Source organism: Moschus berezovskii, chromosome 20 (genome assembly GCF_049115385.1).
Source record: "Moschus berezovskii isolate FMDL1 chromosome 20, NW_MosBer_1.0, whole genome shotgun sequence".
NCBI lineage: Eukaryota > Metazoa > Chordata > Mammalia > Artiodactyla > Moschidae > Moschus > Moschus berezovskii.
In genome coordinates, this window is record NC_142479.1 from 32,270,015 (window position 1) to 32,288,059 (window position 18,045).

General features: G+C 56.8%; 1 protein-coding gene across 5 annotated transcripts; it reads right to left on the reverse strand.

Moving 5' to 3' along the window:
* Positions 1-1,009: 1,009 nt before the first annotated feature.
* FLOT2 (flotillin 2) lies at positions 1,010-17,706 on the reverse strand. Of its 5 annotated transcripts, none has more exons than XM_055402295.2 (11): positions 17,507-17,706; positions 11,840-11,921; positions 8,139-8,229; positions 4,940-5,063; positions 4,197-4,315; positions 3,961-4,074; positions 3,737-3,856; positions 3,428-3,642; positions 2,833-3,016; positions 2,377-2,526; positions 1,010-2,287 (listed from the first exon to the last, which is right to left on the reverse strand). In XM_055402295.2, the coding sequence occupies exons 1-11, from the start codon at positions 17,553-17,555 to the stop codon at positions 2,249-2,251; spliced, it is 1,287 nt and encodes a 428-aa protein (XP_055258270.1). In that variant the 5' UTR covers positions 17,556-17,706; the 3' UTR covers positions 1,010-2,248. The 5 variants fall into 5 exon arrangements, with proteins under 5 accessions (XP_055258270.1, XP_055258261.1, XP_055258276.1 ...); XM_055402286.2 differs by lacking the exon at positions 8,139-8,229 and adding an exon at positions 6,013-6,103 and having other exon boundaries at positions 17,507-17,705; XM_055402301.2 differs by lacking the exon at positions 17,507-17,706 and adding an exon at positions 6,013-6,103 and having other exon boundaries at positions 11,840-11,857.
* Positions 17,707-18,045: the final 339 nt, after the last annotated feature.

Here is an 18,045-nt window from a genome sequence, read left to right on the forward strand (position 1 = left end):
TTCCCTGACTAGGGATTGAACCCAGGGCACTGCAATGAAAAGTGCCAATTCCCACTAGGGAGCTCCTTCTTTTATATTCTGCATTGTTTTAAAATTTTTTTTGATTATCCTAAGGTCATGACGATATTCTGTTATTTTCTATGTTTTACCATTTTACTTTTTACATTTAGATCTACAATCCATCTGGAATTGATTTTGTGTACAAGCTGAGGTTCAAGGTCAAGAATCATTTCTCCCCCAGATTTCCAGTATCTTTTATCAAAAAGATTGTCCTTTTCCCACAGCTCTGTATTGTCATTTTAGTCATAAAATAAGTATGGATCTATTACTGGATTTTCTGTTCTATTCAATGTAATCATTGGTGTACTCTGTGCCAGTATCACACAGTCTTAATTACTAAAAAAGGAAATGGCAGCCCACTCCAGTTGCCATGGACAATTCCATAGACAGAGGAGTCTGGCGGTTACAGTCTGTGGGGTCACAAACAGTTGGACACCACTGAGCAACTAACACTTTAACTTTTTTTTATGTCTTGATGTCTAAGTTAGAATTCTCTTACTTCACTCTTTTTCAAGCTTGTCTTGATTATTCTTATTCCTTTGGCATTTCCCCATAACTTCAGAATTACTGTCGATTAAAATTTTCTTGGGATTTTGATTGGGATTATATTGAATTTATATACCAATTTTAGAGAAATGGTATCATTGCAATATTCCTTTTTTTTTTTTTTGGTTGCACCGAGTGGGGCTCAGAATGGGCAAGAGGGGCAGTGAAGCTGGCAGGCCCTTCCATCTTGTGTCTGCAGTGGAGCCTGGTCTCCCAGGGCTCAGATCTGGCTTCAGCACCTGGGCAATAGCTGCTCTGCTCCAGGAAGCTAAGAGGGCAAGGCCAGGGTGCTGCTGCCCCCCAGTGTCGAGGGTGGGGAAAAACAGGCAAAGTGTAGCCTTTAGGCTGAAGGGGTGTGTGGGCTGGTTCCCAGTCTCTCTTAAAAAAGACACAGTACAGGGCGTGGGCATAACCAGATTTTTATTTTACCAGAAGGGACAGGCAGCGGGGCAGTGCAGCATCCAAGCCCCAGACCGGACATGCAGCATCCACATGCAGGAACAGCTACACAGGCTGGGGCAGGGCGAGGGGTGGGGGACCAGGACCACAGGATACCCACAGCGTCCCTGCCAGGATGCTGGGGCCCTGGGCTCTTCTGCCTCCTCTGAAGCAAGGAGACAGAGGACCGGGCTGCTTCCCCACAGCTGGAACCTGATCATCTCTGGCCAGGAAGCAAGCCGGCAAGAGCAGGGAAGGAGTCTGGCCAGCCTACGGCACTCGATTCTGTACAGGGCTGGCACAGCTCTGCCCCGACCTGATACTCAGGGCAACACAGCCCTAGTAGGAAGGGGGTCTGTACATTATCTAGTCCCCAGAAGGGCTGGATCCTGATCCAGAAAGGCTTAGCAGAGTTGGAACCAAGCCCCACTCCAGGGAAGGGGCTTCCCTGAGCACGAGCAGGGGCCTCCTAAGGCAGTAGTAAACCGAGGGAGCTGCTCTACACAGGAGGCCTCACCTCTGTGCCCGTGGGCGCAGGAGAAAGAGGTGAGCTGAGAGAGCAGGCCTGGGGCTGGGCAGGGGTTGGCAGAGGGCGATGGCCCTGGGCCTGTAGCCACAGCTACCTGGGCCCAGAGGGCTGGAGTGGGCGAGGCTGGGGATTTCCTGGGGGCAGGTTTTGGGTTGGGAAGACCAGGCCAGGAGAGGGCAGGGTGGCCGTCATCCCCAGAATCCCTGCACCCATGCTGAAGCTCTGGCTGGGGCCACAGGGTGGAGGGGGCGGGGATGGACAGAAGCACAGAAAACTTCAAGGCACCAGGATTCTCGGGAGCAGCAGGGCCACCCCCACAGACAGACAAGACAGTGATTGTAATAAACATCTTCAATTTAAACTACATGATGTGTGTAGAGGGTGTGAGGAGAGAGGGAGAGAAAAAGACAAAGGAAGAGACGTACAGGAGATAAGGGTGCAAGAGACAAACCAGACAGTCGTGGCAGTGAAAGTGAGGCTGTGGGATGGAGAAGAGGGAGGAGACAGACAGAGACAGAGGAGAAGGGAAGACAGCCAGAGGCCTGAACACGCAGCACTTCTGGTCCCTATAGAATAAGGCACCAGAGTCAGTGACATTCCCGTTGTCCCTGTGGTATTAAAACGGGTGCTGAAGGTGGGGGCGGTGGCTGCTGAAGGGTGTGGGCCGACGAGACCTCACACCTGTGCACCGGTGGCCTTCTTGATCAGCGGTATCTGCAAGGATGGGAGATGCCATGAGGCCTCGGCTCTGGGGCCCCCACAACTCTGCCTGGGCAACCCACCACAGACGGCGAGACACCCACCTTAGACAGGTCCACGCCTGTCAGGGCGTGCACAGAGGCGGGCAGCTCGGCCAGCAGTCGGTTCACTTCTGATGTCACTTTGCTGTTGTCTCCACTGAGAACCACAATCTCATCGACTTTGGTCAGTGGGGCAGCAATTTTGGCAGCAATCTAGGAGGCGGGGTGGAAGGAGAGCTGGTTGCTACTCAGACTCCATCCACCTGCCCCATCCAGCATCTCTCCCTCCTGTTTCCACTTCAAACCATCCCAACACAGCCTGGGTGGCCCTTATTTGCAATAAAGGTCAGATGGTCCACTGGGTTAGGGATGAGCCCAGGCATGTTGTAGAGTTCTTCCCCACGCCGCTGAGTACTTCCCCATTTAACCCTCCCAGCCATCTTGTCGCTGTGTTCCTGACAAGGCCCAGAGAAGTCCGGCACTTGCCCAGCTAGTCCCAGCCTGGGGTGGGAGCCTTACCCGGGGCAGGGCGTCCAACACCAAGGCCATCTTAGCTGCATCTCCATATTTCTGGTAGGCCTCAGCCTTGAGTTTCATCCGCTCGGCCTCTGCCTTGCCCCTCGCCTCAATGACTGCCGCCTCTGCCTCTCCGATTTTGCGGATCTTCTCTGCTTCTGCCTGAGCCAGGAGGACCTGCTTCACCCTGGGGGTGTCCGGGTGGGCAGGGTCAGTGGGAAGTGCCAGGGGCCCCTCAAGCCTTGCCTGGGGGTCAGCGAACCCTCGAGCCTCACACTTCGGCTGGTGTCAGGGGTGAGGGACCCATGAGGGCAGTGCCTTGGCCTCCTGGCTCTGGCCTGGAAGAGGGCACTGGCTCCCAGAAGCCAGATTGGAGAGGGGACCTACCTGGGTGCCCTCTGTGCCAAGCACCACACCAGGCCCTTAAACCTCTGGCACCTAATTCAGTCTTCCCAACAACAATTCCATGGGTCAGGCGGGTTACTCCTACTTCCCAGTGAGGAAGCAGGCGTGGGAGCCTCCAAGCTTGGCCAGGAATGGAGGGGGTGCCCAGGTGGTGGAAGAGCGGGACTAAAGCAGGGCCCCTAGCGGCACCTACTTCTCGCCCTCAGCGATCTGCTGTATGCGGTGGGCCTCGGCCTCGGCGGGGCAGCGCACGGTGGCGATGAGCTCCTTGTCAGTGCGCAGGATCTCCTGTGCCTCCACAGCAATCTGCTTCTTGCGCTGCACAACCTCGATCTCAATCTCTTCCTGCCGGATCTTCTGCTGCTCACGCGCCCCTTGCAGCTCGTAAGCCAGCTGGGCCTCAGCCGTCTGTGGTGGGGGAGGGTGGTCAGCATGTCAGAGGTCACCCCGCCACAGTCCTGGGCCTTGAGCCCCAACCCCGGGACGCCTGACAGCTTCTCACCTTGATGTTGACCTCCTCGCTGAAGGCTGACTTCTGCAGCTCAAAGGCTCTCTTGGAGTCAGCGATCTTGGTGTCTGCCATGAACTTCACGTCCAGCATCTCTTTCTTGCACTCGGCTTCCTGGGAGCAGGAGGGGCAGGTGCTGAGGGTTCCCCTGAGTAACTGGGGTTCCCACCACCCCTGAGCTCCCTCATCCTCAAGGCTAGGAAGGCAAGCCCACATACCCGGATGCCTGCATCCCGCTCGGCCTCGGCTACCCCGATGTCGGCATCTCTCTGGACCACAGCAGTCTGTGTCTTGCCCAGGGAGCTCAGATAGTCCACTTTGTCATACACGTCCTGGGGAGGGAAGGGGAAGTCGTCCCTGGGAATAGTCAGAGGCACAAAGGGGCCCCTCCTGGCAAGCTCCCCCGCCCCGCACGGATGGACACGGGGGCCAGAGCCTTCCCGTCACACTGCACCTTGATGGTGAAGCTGAGGATCTCGATGCCCATGCGGCCAACGTCAGGGGCTGCCACCTCCCGCACCAGCTTGGCAAACTGGTCCCGGTCCTGATAAATCTGCTCCACCGTCAGGGTTCCTAGGGACAGAAGGATCGCAGGCTGGCTCCCCAGGGGCCCAGCCCGCTTGGGAAAGGGAGGAGGTGGCCAGGGAGAGGTCTGAGTGTAGGCTGGGGTCAGGCGGTCTGGGCTGGGTCTTCCTAAGTTTCTATCTGGCTGTGCTGGGTCTTCGTTGTAGCATGTGGGAACTTTAGCGGCAGCACGTGAACTCTTAAGTCGTGGCAGGTGGGATCTAGTTCCCTGACCAGGGATCGAATCTGGGCTCCCTGCCTCGGGAGTGCAGTCTTGGCCACTGGACCACCAGGGAAGTCCCTGGTGGGTTTCTTCTAACACTGAGTCTCCTCCTGCAGGGTCTCGGCAGGACGAGGAAAAGTGCCCCAAGCAGCACTAGGTGCCGACCAGACTGGCAGTCGGTCACTCAGCCCCATCTCCATGCTCTCTTCTTCACTCGAGTCTCCTGACATTTTGAAGGGAAATACATGACGGAAAACCTGTAAGCTTTTCCACTAGAAGCCTCTCAGTGGGACCGACAGGCCCACCTGTCCAAGGCCCCCTCTCCCCTCCTTGGCCTTGGCTCAGGGATGCTGTGTGGCTCCTTGCAGGTGGCAGAGGGAGAGGGGTCCCTGGGCTGGGCAGGGCCTCACCGAGGATGGAGCGCAGGTGTCCCTCCAGTGTCTGCAGGACGACATTCTTGATGTCTTGCACGCTCTTGCCCAGGAACTGCTCACAGGCCACGGCCAGGAGCTCCTTCTCGGTCATGATCTTCACCTGCCGGTGGTCACAGAGAAGTCTTAGCCAGGCTGGAGGCAGGCAGACGGAGGACCCAGACCCAGGAGGATGGTGGCAGTCATACCCCTTCCCTCCTTTTTAGGACCTGGAGGCCTCGGGGGGGAAGGGGGTGGGGTCTGCTGAGGCCTCCAGCAGGGAGAAAACATGAGGAACTCATACTGAAAAATTTCACCTTCACTGGCAGCCCCAGGCTCTGCCAGGGCCTCTCTCCTGGACCTTGGGGCTCTTCCCCCACCAACCCCTCCAGTCCACTCTTGGCCCCTCAGCCTGCAGGTCTCTGCAAATAGGAGAATGAGCAATAGGGGTGCAGACAGACAGACTAGGAAAGACAGCCAGGAGAGGGCAGGAGACAGGTCTGTGGTCCATCACCAGGGGTGGGCATCCTCCTGTCTTTCTCCCCCAAGGCACCAAGCCAACTACTCCTGCACCAGGGGCCTTTGAGATGGCTGAACCTGCCCTGTGAGGACCTCCGGAGAGCAGGAAGCCCCTCACCCAGTCACCAGGCTGGGAATATAATGCAGCTCTGACTCCAGAGCCCAGAGCTCCCGGCCTCACATGGCCTTGCCCTCTGGTCCCCACCCTGCAGCCCCCTACCCAGGGGTCAGGGGAGGCCTGGATTCTGGGGCTTGGCATTTCCGACACCTGCAAAGAATGGGAGGGGTTAGTGACACAGGAGCCCTCAGCACTGCTTGTCCTCCGCTGGCCTGCTGGGGAGAGAAGGGGTGTCTTGTTAGTCCTGCTGGGTGGCCGAGAGGCTGAGTGCAAGTTCCGGTGGCAATGACCCTCTCTGGGAAGGGGGGCGGGTGGGGGAGGGGCCGCTGGAGAGAGACTGCCCCTGGCTGCTGGCCTTTCCTCGTTCCCACCCCAAACCCCAGCGTGGGGACGAGGCAGCTCAACGGACATGCGCGGGGCTGCTGAGTTACTATACCTGGGCGACACCCGTCACAGTTAAAGCTACCCCCTCGGCCGTCTCTACGTCCTCACAGCGGGGCTGCAACGTCATAATCTCTAGGGAAATCCTGCCAAGAAATGCAAAACAGGGGCCATGGGTCTGGGGGCCCAGGGCCTGGGGTGTGCGGAAAGACTTTGACATCTCACTGCGCTGGCTGGGACGGGCCAGGGGGGTCCTGCTGCAGGAGACGTAGGGGGTGGGCTCTCCAAGGGGTCGGAGCTGGGAGCGTGTGAGGAGAGGGGTGGGAAGGCAGGGCTGGGGTGCAGATGGTGAAGGAATGTTGTGCACGTGTGTCCTCTGCTCACATCAGCCTGGCTGGAAGAGCGGGAAAGGAAGTAGAGGAGAAGTAGTTGGGGGTGGTCTGGGCCGGGGGGCTGGGGGTAGGGTGGGCAAGAGTCTTGGCTATGTGTGTCCTGGAACAGCACGTAAGTGCTGGTCCTCCGGGCTGTGTTTGTGGGTACCATCTGACCATCCCCCACAAGCCTTTGGCTGTTCCCTGGGCGTGCTCAGCACCCCAGAGTGCCCTGGAGGCTGCTGAGAAAGCTGCCTCGTACCTGGCATGCTGGGAGTATGCCCACTGCTGGGCCAAGATGGAGGTGATCCTGTGTTTGCCCCACCCCACTGGGGGAGCCCTGCCGGGTCCCTCTACCTGGTAATAGGCCAAGGCTGGAAGCCCGCTCTCTGGGGTTGGGGCCAGGTGGGGCAAGTGGAGGAAAACGCTGGGGTCACGCTAGAGATTCGGGGCCAAGGAAGGTTCTGCTCAGATGACCTGAGTCTTCAAGTGTCCACATCACCCAGTTGAAAAGGGACCTGGGTATTAGCAGCTATTTCAAGTGGAGTGTGGGCTTGGAGGGAGAAGAGGCTGCTAGGCGGGGTGTTGAGGGAGGCCTGGCCCCTACACATCCCACACAAAGGGGCTCTGGGCTTCTTCTCTGCCCTGAAGCCTGCCCTTCCACGGTGATGAGCGGTGGGTGCGATGGGGACAGTCTTCTTCCCCACTAAGGATAAAAGGATGGGTGAGGCAGGGTGTGGGGGTGCTGGGTTTTGCCTGAGAAGCTGAAGGACAATTTCATGGAAGGGTGGAGAATGGGTAAAGTGATATGTAGGTCTCTTCTGGCCTGGGGACCCACTAGCATGCAGGCTCTGAGGGGCAGGGGCTTTCTGATGTCCATTGCTGCCTCGCTGCCACTGCTGTGCCTGGAGCTGACTAGACACTCGGAGGGGAGCTGGCAAACGGACCAATGAAGATGGGAACCTGTGTTGCTAAACACCCTGGCTCAGGAAAGGGTTTCATCTCTAGCGCTGTGTGGCGGTGAGAAGGGAGACAGCAGGTTGCTTGCTTTCCCAGGTGAGATCAAGTCTGTGATACAGATGGCGTTCCTCGAGCACTTCTTTTCTGAAAATCCCAAAGCGAGCACCTTCACATTGCTTTACTTGCCTTTCTAATATTCCTACAAGGCTCAGGGAGGGCTTGATTCTCCCCCTTTCGCAGATGGGGAAGCTGAAGTCTGGTGACAAAGAGAGCTGCTCAAAGGCCTCTCGACAGAGAATCAGGGGCAGGGAATGGCCATGGCTCTTTTTGCTCAGGCCTGTCAAGGAGGTTGAAAGCAGTCAAGGGGTGGGATGAACATAACTGCCCAGGGGACCTGTTTTTCTGGCGCTCCAGGGAGGAGGGTGTCGGCCTGGAGAAGGCACAGGGCACGGAGCTCTGCGATGCCTGGAGGACTAGGACTCCCGCAGGAGTCTTTAGGATAGACCCCTCCCCACCTGGGCAGCCCACCTGTGTCACAAAAGGGCACCTGTCTTCTCCCGCCTCAGCTTACTCTCAGTATAGGCTTGGCATCCAAGGATACCCCCTGGCAGACTTGGGCAGAGCTTCCAGAAGCCCTCACTCTCTCTCCCCACTCGCAGCCCCCCATGAGCTGGGACAAGGGAGTGGGGGACCCTAGAGGCTCCACGCGGCCACCCGGAGCAGCGGTGGTGGGAGCAGAGGGCAAGGAGGCACGCTCTCAGGGAAGGGGAGTCCGTCTGGAGTTTGCAGGCCCCCGCAGGGCGGGAAAAGAGGAGGTTAGACACAGAGGAGGAAGCAGGCGGGTTATTACCTGTGCAACCCCTGTTACGAATAGCGGGACCCCCTCCGACGTCTCAATATTCTCACAGCGACACAGGATGGTCATAACCTCCAGAGACAGTCTGAGGAGCAGCCGGAGGAGGGAGGGAGAGGTAGGGACAGGAAAGGGGAGGAGGGGACACAGCAAACACACACAGTGGTTACCAGACAAGCACCGGATGCTTGAGGCCTGGGGGGTGGGGGTGGGGTCGCTCTCAAAACTTCAGCTCCCATCCCCCACTGCCAGCTCAGCTAGGCTGTAGGGGACCAGAGACACCCCTGCGCTGGCCTGAGGCCTCTGGGTCTCTTCTCCAGCCCCCACACCCTTCCCGTGAGAAGCTGCTGGGCTGGAGGTAAATCCTGCTGATGCCCTGGGCCCATGACCTGAGGTTGGGAGGTTGCCTGTGCTCAGGGCACCAGGGTTACCCACTGCCTCACTTTCCCAGGAGATTCCTGGCACAGTCTGGCTGGCAGCCTGAGCTCCACACTCCAGACAGAGGCAAACCTGTGCTTCCAGAAACTGGTGTGGGGGGTGGAGGAGGCCACTCTGGGGGTTCATGAGCCACAGCAAATACCGAATCCTGCTCAGGGCACAAACCCTCAAGGCCTGTGCTACTTATCCCTAAGAAGGCAATTTAGGGCCAGAAGAGTCTAAAGCAATTTTGGGATTTTCTGATTTGCGGGGGTGGGTGGGATGTGTCAAGGAAGGCTGGGGAGGAAGTGTGTGCACCCCTGCCAATATTCACAAGGACAACTGGGAGTCACTCATTTCCAGAGTTGGGCACAGGCAGAGTCATGGCAAAGAAAAGGTGCGTGGAAGCTACCTGGGCCTCCCTGGGGCAGGGTGTGTGACCGCGTGTGCTGCGTGCTGGACCAGGCAGAGAGCCTGTGGACAGCACAGAAGGTTTCCTTAAATCAGAGGGAGGGAGGGCAGAGGCTGAGATGAAGGAGCAGAAGCAAGTGGAGTTGGGGGAGGGGAGCGGGAGGCAATGGTGGGTCCCACTCTCCAGCCATGTGCATGGACACAGGCTGCCTGCCTTCCAGCCCCTCCCTAACAGCACCCTCAGGCCGAGAGGACAGCAAACCCAGCTCAGACAGGCACCCATCAAGCTCTCTTTGGGGAAGGAGGCGAGGGAGACAGGAAAGAGGGAGGAGGGAGGGGAGGACAGAGGGAGGGAAGGAGACAGGAAAGGGGGAGGGTGGGGGAGGGGGAGGAGAGGGGGGAGGAGGGAGGGAGACAGCAAAGGGGAGGGTGGGGAAGGGGGTAAGAGGGAAGGGGAGGAGGGAGGAGGGAAGGGGGAGGAGGGAGACAGGAAAGGGGAAGGGTGGGGGGGGAAGGGAGGAGGGGAGGGAGAGGAGGGAGGGAGACAGGAAAGGGGAGGGTGGGGGGAGGGGGAAGAGGGAGGAGGGGAGGGGAGGAGGGAGGGAGACAGGAAAGAGGGGGGAGGGGAAGAGGGGAGGGGAGGAGGGAGGGAGACAGGAAAGAGGGGGAGGGGAAGAGGGGAGGGGAGGGGGAGAGGGAGGAGGGGAGGGGGATGAGGGAGGGAGACAGGAAAGGGGAGGGTGGGGGAGGGGGAAGAGGGAGGAGGGGAGGAGAGGAGGGAGGGAGACAGGAAAGAGGGGGAGGGAGGGGGAGGGAGGAGGGAGGGAGACAGGAAAGAGGGGGAGGGAGGAGGGAGGGGAAGAGGGAGGAGGGGAGGGGAGGAGGAAGGAGGGGAGGGGAAGAGGGAGGGAGACAGGAAAGAGGGGAGGGGGAAGGGGAGGAGGGAGACAGGAGGGAGGGGAGGGTGGGGGGAGGGGGAGGAGGGAGGGAGACAGGAAAGGGGGAGGGTGGGGAGGAGGGGGAAGAGGGGGAGGGAGGGAGGAGGGGAGGAGGGAGGCTGCAGCTCAGATGCCAGAAGTGGAGGAACCGCTCAGGTTAGAGAGACAGCTGCCCCCATCGGGGCCTCAGGAAAGGACAGGGCATGGCAGTAAAGGACAGCGGGAGAGACCTCACTGAGTCTAGAGAAGGACAGCTGACACTGAGGGCAGGTGACATAGAGGATGGCTTGGAAAGGACCTCAAATGGAAGGCTGGGTTAGAAACCCAGACCTCCACTCTGACCTAGGAAGCGCCTGCCGGCCTCCAGAAACAAAGGTCCCCGCTGGGGGAGATGCCCCTGCAGCAGGCTAGGGGACAGGGAAGGGACCGCCCCAAGAACCCAAGAGTGGGCCCTGCCTGTGGGCCAAGGCGGAGACGCTGAGCCTGGGTGTGGGAGGGCCACCCCTAGGATGAGGCACAAGGCCCCCAGCCCTCACCTTCACACCTGCCATCAGAGAAGCCAGGCCCTGCTGTCTTGGGACGCTGCTCCCGGGAGCAGGAAGCAGGAGGGGACCAACCACGGTGTGGAGAAAGGGCCTCTGGGGTGTTGGCAGCATCCAGCAGCGGACGCCTGGCAGGACAGGTCTCAAGGCAAGCAGGCACTCTCTAGGCCCGGCCGTACGTCGAAGGGTTTGGACGAGACACTCTGCTGTCCCAGGACTGTGTGGCGGATGTGGGGTGGGAGGTGACAGTGTCTCTGGAGAGGGGACCCATGGCTCCTGTCAGGCCAGCTGGCCCCCTCAGGAGTCTTAGAATCATGAGAGGAACTTGTGACTGCTACTAATTACTTTCTGAACACTTTCAACCTTGGGCCAGAAGAGTTTCCCAAGATCCCTCAACTGAGGCAGGGCCAAGAGCGGGGAGAGATGGGCAGTGGAGGGGGTTAGGAGATCAGTGAAGTTAAATCACTGTGACAGGCTTCCCAGGCCCCTGACCTGAGCCAACACCCTCAGACTCCCCGAAGCCATGCGGCATCTCTCTGCTGACTACGAGACTGGGATACAGGGGGACTTCCACTGGAATCTCCACTGCTTCCCCTTCACAGGACCCCCACCCCTGCCAACAGGCCTGCGCTTTCATAGCTCTGCTGCCTGTGTTGCCTGGTTCCTGGCCTGGAAGAATCTGGGCCCCTCCCCTGATCTCCCATAATCAGGAAGGGGGTGCTGGTGGAGAGGTGGCCAGCCAGCCTCATCTCCTCCTGGGTGGGCAGTGAGGGGGACAGGAGCGGCCTGGGCCCAAGTCTAGCCCTGCCCTGGGCTCTGGGAAAACCAGCAGATAGAACCTGAGCTGAAATCTCTCTTCCCCTTCTAAGTCTCTCCAGACTGATGGAGGAGGTCCAGACCCATCTTGCCCAGCCCCGGCGCCAATTCCTTAGATCCGCATCCCTTGTCTTTAATACAAAGAGTCCCTTCAGACTATAACCATCCTCTGCCATTTAGCCCCTGACTGCATTGTCCCAGGGTCTGCACAGGGCCGGGGTCTCTTCAAGTCTTTCCTCCTTCCGAGGACCACTCCAAACAGGTGTGTTATTAAGGCTTCATGAATAATTCTGAGCTAGAATCAGGGCGTGAGGGTTCTGCCAGAATTGCCTGGGGCAGAAGTGATGCTTTCACTGGAAAAAAGCAGACCCACCAAGGAGGAGCTGCCCACAGACAGCCCTCCTGCCTCCCCATGTAACCCATTCCATCTGCCTCTTGGGAGGTCCCCCCAACTAGAGTGGGATGCAGCAAGTGGTAGATGCTCTAGCTCAAGTGGCGTGAAGGGGGTTAAGGATGGAGACCCTCTTCTCCCCTGCCCACCAGGATGCCCGATCGCCAGCCCCCAGGCCCTTACCTCTGAGTGTCGGAGATACACCACCAAGCCCAGGCCCAGCCGCCAAACACATACTGTTTATAGTCGGAACCACAACAGCCCCCTGGAGAGCAAAGCAAACCATGGCTGGTCAGTCAGTCCCTGGGTCAGTCTACCTTCCAACGCCTCCAGCAGGCTGGGCCTTCGCCTGCTGACACCTGACCACTCCCACCACTGGGCACCAGGTGTGGAGGTTACAGATAATTGGGAGACAGGCCCTTAAGGTCTTGGGATCTAGTTTGGTAGACAGGCAATTTGCATAGAAATGAGGGGAGCCAATGAGTGGCTCAGAATGTATGTGCTTTCAGAGAACAAAGTCAGTGGGCAAGAGTGAGCAGGGACGCTTCCATCTTTGATTCAACCATCTGTTCAGCAAACAAGCACTTTTCTGTGCTAGGGAAAGAGAGATGAAGGTACAGTTCCTCTCTTAAAAGAGGTGGGACTCAGAGGAGTGGCCTTTTCCTGAGCTGATGGTTGTACCATGTGACTGGGCTGTTACCAGGATGGGATCAGTCCCAGAGGGAATGCAGGTGGAAGGCTAATGCGAGCGAGTCTATGAGCCAAGGGGCGGGGTGGGGTGGGGGCTGGCTCATGCTCAGCAGACCTCTCAGTAAGGCTGGTTCCCAGGGGTTCAGAGTGAATGGGAGCAGATGGGGAAGAAGGTAAGACCTCAAAACAGAAGCCAACTCATGGTACCAACGGGAAAAGAGAGAGAAAGGGAAAAGGCCTAAAAAGGAAATGACTCCTGGAAACTATGTAACAACTAAATAGCCCTTTGAATCTGGCCACCACCCAGATTCACTTTGTGGACGAGCTCCGCACAATCTCTATACAGAAATGAGAAAAATCAGTTCTTGAAGTTCTTGTTGCGAACCTCCTGCTGATGCCGAAATTAATCTACAAGTTCAAGAAAACTTAGTAAAAGCAAGAGGGGCTGTTCCCTGGCAGAAACAGAAGATTCAAAGGAAACGTAAAGGGGAGGAAAAAGCCAGTGGGCATCATCGTTTCCGCATTCACAAACTTGGGTTTTCAGGAAGTCTACGGTGGGTGCCTCCCAAGGTCAAAGGTCAGGGATAGTTTTGTGTAGCTGGGTTAGTATCGCTGAGGCCTCATGGCAGGGGACAAAGCCAGGTGGAGGGGCAGAGGGCAGACTGCAGAGTATTGCAGGTATCGGGCTAAGCAGGGGTGTTGTGTGTATGTGCCTGGGTGACGGGGAAGTCATTTAACCTAAGAAGCCACACTTATATTTGCATTTTAGAAACCCCACTTTGCACAAGGAGAAAGATACCTGGGTCAGGGAGGCTGGGAGAAGCAGCCTCTTGCAGTGAGCCAGGCCACACACAGTGGCTGACGTGGGGGAATAACTTCTAGAGTAATCTTATCCAAGAGAACATCCTTCTCAGATTGAAATGTTCCACAGCTGTGCTGTGCAACAAAGCAGCCACTCGGGACATGTACTATTGAGCACTGGAAATCTGGCTGGTATAACCGAGAAAATGAATTTTAATTAACTTAAATTAACCTGTGGCTCATGGCTTCCATACTGGACAGTGCAGATGTAGAGCCAGGGTTCGGGTTGGTGGTCAGGCCAACAACCAGAGACAGCAGAATCATGAACTGGAGAGAAGTTTTAGACAGGTGGAAGGACCACCTGACACAAACAGCCGACTCGCTGGAAAAGACCCTGATGCTGGGAAAGACTGAGGGCAGGAGGAGAAGGGGGCGACAGAGGATGAGATGGTTGGCTGGCATCACTGACTCGATGGACATGAATTTCAGCAAGCTCCAGGCAATAGTGAATGGCAGGGAAGCCTAGCATGCTGCAGTCCACGGGGTTGGAAAGAGTCGGAAACAATTTAACAACTGGATAACAACAAAGGAACAAAGATCCCACAAGTGTGGCGGGACTGCCAAGACAGACAGCTGGCAAATGCTACTGCCCACCGGGCAGCCCACCCTGTCTCCTGGGTCTGCCCTGTGCATGGTGTACAAGCAGCTGAGCCTGAGATCCAGGGAGCCTGGAGCATCCCCGCAGTGTGAACAGGGTCGGAAAGAGGTTGTAGGTCTCTGGAAACACCTGTTCACAGGACTGCTGCTCAAGGTAAGCCACTGCAGGCTGCTTGGTCCGGGGGATGGGGTGAGAGGAGCCTCTGAGGACCAGCAGTCAACTTGAAACCAAAACCATCTCGGGATCCAGTGAAACTGGAAGAGGATCAAAAACCACAGCTTGCTCCACTTTTTCTGGCCTGGTGGGGGCTGGGGTACAGCGGCACAGCTTTCTTCAACCAACCCGGGGCACTTCTCAGGGTGCAGGGGGAGGAGATGGTGGTAGTGATGGCAGGGTGGGATGGAGGCGAGGGAGCCAAGGGTGGGAATGCACGCTTTGAAAAGTGAAGCATTAGTCACTTGGTTGTTTCCGACTCTGTGTGACCCCATGGACTGTCAGGCTCCTCTGTCTATGGAATTCTCCGGGCAAGAATACTGGAGGGGGTAGCCATTTTTTTTTTTTTTTTACCTTTAACTTATTCTTTGACCTTGGGAGCAGGCCGCCACAGCTCAGGCTGGGCCTCGGCCAAGGGTAACATGGCCAGGTTCCCAGGGGAAGCAACAACAGGAAGCTGGGGCTGCCTGGCTGCCCCACCCCCAGCAGCCTCCTCCCCTGAAGGCATCTTCCTCCCAGCTTCCTGGTCACCCTGGAGACCACTCCCAAAAGAGGACTCTTAGGTGACCTTTCTTTGACCTCCCCAGTTCTTATTGTCTCCAGACCTGGAGACAATCCTCCCAATTTTATCTCACTTCTTCTAACCCAACCTACTTTCCTTTGCTCTGTCCTCAAGCAAGCTGAAGAATCACAAAATACCCTGTCATAAGTTCTGCCTCACTCTTAGCCCTCCCCAAACACAAGCGCCCGTCTGCCCCCTCAGAACACTCCCTTTCTTCCTGCCCCTCTTCCACTCTTTCATTCCTACTAGTCAAGAAGACCTACAACTCTACTCTACAAGGCAGATTTTTTTTTTTGCTCACACGGCAGGGCTTATGGGATTTCAGTCCCCAACCAGGACTGAACTGGGCAATGAAAGTGCTGAATCCTAACTACTGGACCATCAGGGAACTCTCATACAAGGGGGATTTTTTTGAGCCAAAATCCACCCCACTTAGTAGTCTGGCAAAGCCTGAATGTTCATAAATGCATAAAATAAGATACATAAGAAACAAATATTTAAAGTTATATATGTGTGCTATGTGATACATAGTAACATGTATAGTGTTATTAAATAATAAGATCTTGTGGTAGATTTAATAACTGGCTTAATTTCAAGGTAGCAATGAGCATAAATGATTTTTACCATATCTGCAACAAAGGCAGTGTGGTAGGAAAATATTTGCTAATCCTATCATGGATTGTTGCTGACATTAATAATCGTAGGAAACACTAACTTTCAGTTAAGGTTAGTGTAAATAAAAATGTACTATTTTCCTCTTATCAAATGCAAAACCTCTAAATTCTATCTACAAACTAAAGGTTAAGAATTTCTGACCTACTGTAGAGATAAGAGAAAGGTACATGGTGTTTGGATTCCCCCAAAGTAGAAACAGAGGGAAAAAAAATGTGCATTACAGAATGAAGGAGGCAGGATAGACAAGAAGAACCTCCAGACTTTTCAAGTGGAAAAGATGATCATGATATATATCAACATCCTCCTTCTGAAAGTGGGCTGCATGAGATGCCCCTGGACTTAGAAGTGAAAGCCGTTCTTTGCGATCCCATGGACTATAAAGTCCATGGAATTCTCCAGGTCAGAATCCTAGAGTGGGTAGCCATTCCCTTCTCCAGGGGATCTTTCCAACCCAGGTCTCCCGCACAGATTCTTAACCAGCTGAGCCACCATGGAAGCCACCTGGACTTAGATGCAGGTCCAATTAATGGGGTGTAGGGAACAGGACTGGAAGTCCACACGCTAGCGAGAGCCACAGTGCAGTTTGATCATCTCAAATCCCAAGGTACTACTATGCTGAGCATCATCTCTCTTCTCTTCCACCTTCCCTTGACTTCAGCTCTCTTAATTCTCAGTGTGGCCTCCTCTCCGCACCTCTAAAACAGCTTCGAAGTTAGCACTGCCTTGGCCTCTGGCTAGAGTACCCTGGCAACTTGGAAGGCACAAAGCAGCCCATCTTAGGGATTCTTTTTGCCCCTCAGGTTCAGGATTGCTACAAAAACAAAACTGGAGCTCTTTCTCCTTAGCCCAGAGTCTGGGCTTCTAGAGAGAAATCCCACAAGAAAAAAACAAGTGTGATGTAGATTCAGGTTTCCAAAAACCTTTAGGAGTGGAGGCTGGGAGACTGGCCTAGGTCTGAGTGAAGAGCAGGTTTGGTCAGTGCTCTCTGGGGGTCTCCCTGGTGACCCCAAGGCTATCTTCTCTGGTTTTCAGGGAAGTGAAAGATTTTTTTTTTTTTTGGCTGTGCTGCAGGGCTTGCGGGATCTTAGTTCCCCGACCAGGGATCAAGCCCCAGGTTCCTGCAGTGAAACCACAGAGTCCAAACCACTGGACTGCCAGGGAAGCCCCAGGGAAGTGAAGGATCTTCATTTCCCCACAGGAGTAGGGTCCTAGTCGAAGAGATTGGTGATTTCCTGTCCCAGGGCAGAGATTGACTTTGAGATCCAAACTGAACCAAAGTCCATGAAAGTTCCTAGTGGATTCATCCCAACTCTCAAAGTGGGTGGCAACAAGCCCTGGTCCGGCCCACCCTCTTCTGCTCAGTTCTGCAGCTGGCCCTAACAACTCTGTGCACAGGTGGAGAATCCATACTGACAGTGGGAAGTAGGATATGAGCGTTTCCTGCAGTTACAGGCCTCCACGCTGTCGGGGAAACACGGGCTTCTCCCCAGCACCCGCGCCACTGGCTGCACAAACTGATGGCTTGAAAGGCTTCTGCCACTTTCCAAGACACCCAAATACACAATTTAAATAGCAGCCTTATGGCAAGATCTCTCTCCCTCCCCCAACATTGCGGAGCCCCCATCCCGCCTAAGCGCAACAGAAATTCTGGAGTCTGCAGCATTTTGCAACCAGAGCAACACAGCCCGGAGCCAGGTTTCTCAACCTGTAGAGGCCGCACCCGCGTCTCCGGGGCGGGCAGTGCCAGTAAAGCCCGGCAAGCCTCAGCCTGCTCGGAATTAACGGATCTGTGCCCAGAACCCAAGGATCCAGGTCCACCGCCCCTCCCCAGACAGGCACCTGCGACCCACCCACCCCTCGTTCCGGGCGCTGGCATCCAGCTAAACTGTGTTCCCGGAACCCTAAGGCTTCGGCTCGGGATCCTCTAGGCCACAGGGGAGACCCTGCCCAAAGGAGGAGGCGGAGAAAGGAAAGGAGGGAATAAACACGGGCCAACATGCGGAGCGCGGAGGTGGGGGGAGCGCCTGGCCGGTGCCCTAGGGCGCGGAGCACGGAGAGTGGGGGTCCCTCCTGGAAGGGGTCTCTGGAGCTACCGTAGACTCAGGCCCCACCCCCGGCACTGCCCACCGCCCCAACCCTCAGAGCCCTTCCTCGGCCTGGCCCCTCTCCCGCCCTCCCAGGCACAGCCCCCGCCCCAAACACCCTCCGGGCGCCGGGCGTTCCAGACCCACCTCCCTCGGGGCCCCCTCACCTGAAACCACCAGCGCCTCGTTGGGCCCCACCGTGTGACAATTGCCCATGGCGCCGGCGGGACAGAGGGGCGCCCCGGAGGTCGCGGAGACCTGGACAGCAGCCTCCGGCCCGCACCCCGCGCGCGCGCCCGCCCGCACAGCCTGCCTCGCCCTGCCTGTCGGGCCACCCCCAGCGGCCGCCCGCCCGCACCCCGCCGCGGCCGCAGCGCCGCCGGAAGTGTGGCGGCGGAGGGCGGGGCCGGCGCGGCCTGCGAGGCGGCCGGCGCGCCACCCGTAGAGTCAACACGCTTTATTGCACGGGACAGATATCACGAACCCTCGACTCCCGCTGGGCGCCTGAATAACCACCGTCCTGCCCTTTCTCACTTTCCACCTCCCAGCTCCCACCTTACAGCGGTCGGCCCTGGAGCCAGCCCGCTGGGGGTTCCAATTTCAGCCCCTGCACTTACTATCTGGGAGACCTTGGGCGAGTCCCTTATCTGGCTGAGTCCCTCACCTGGCTGCTAATGCAAAAAGGGGATAATGAAACTACTTAGCT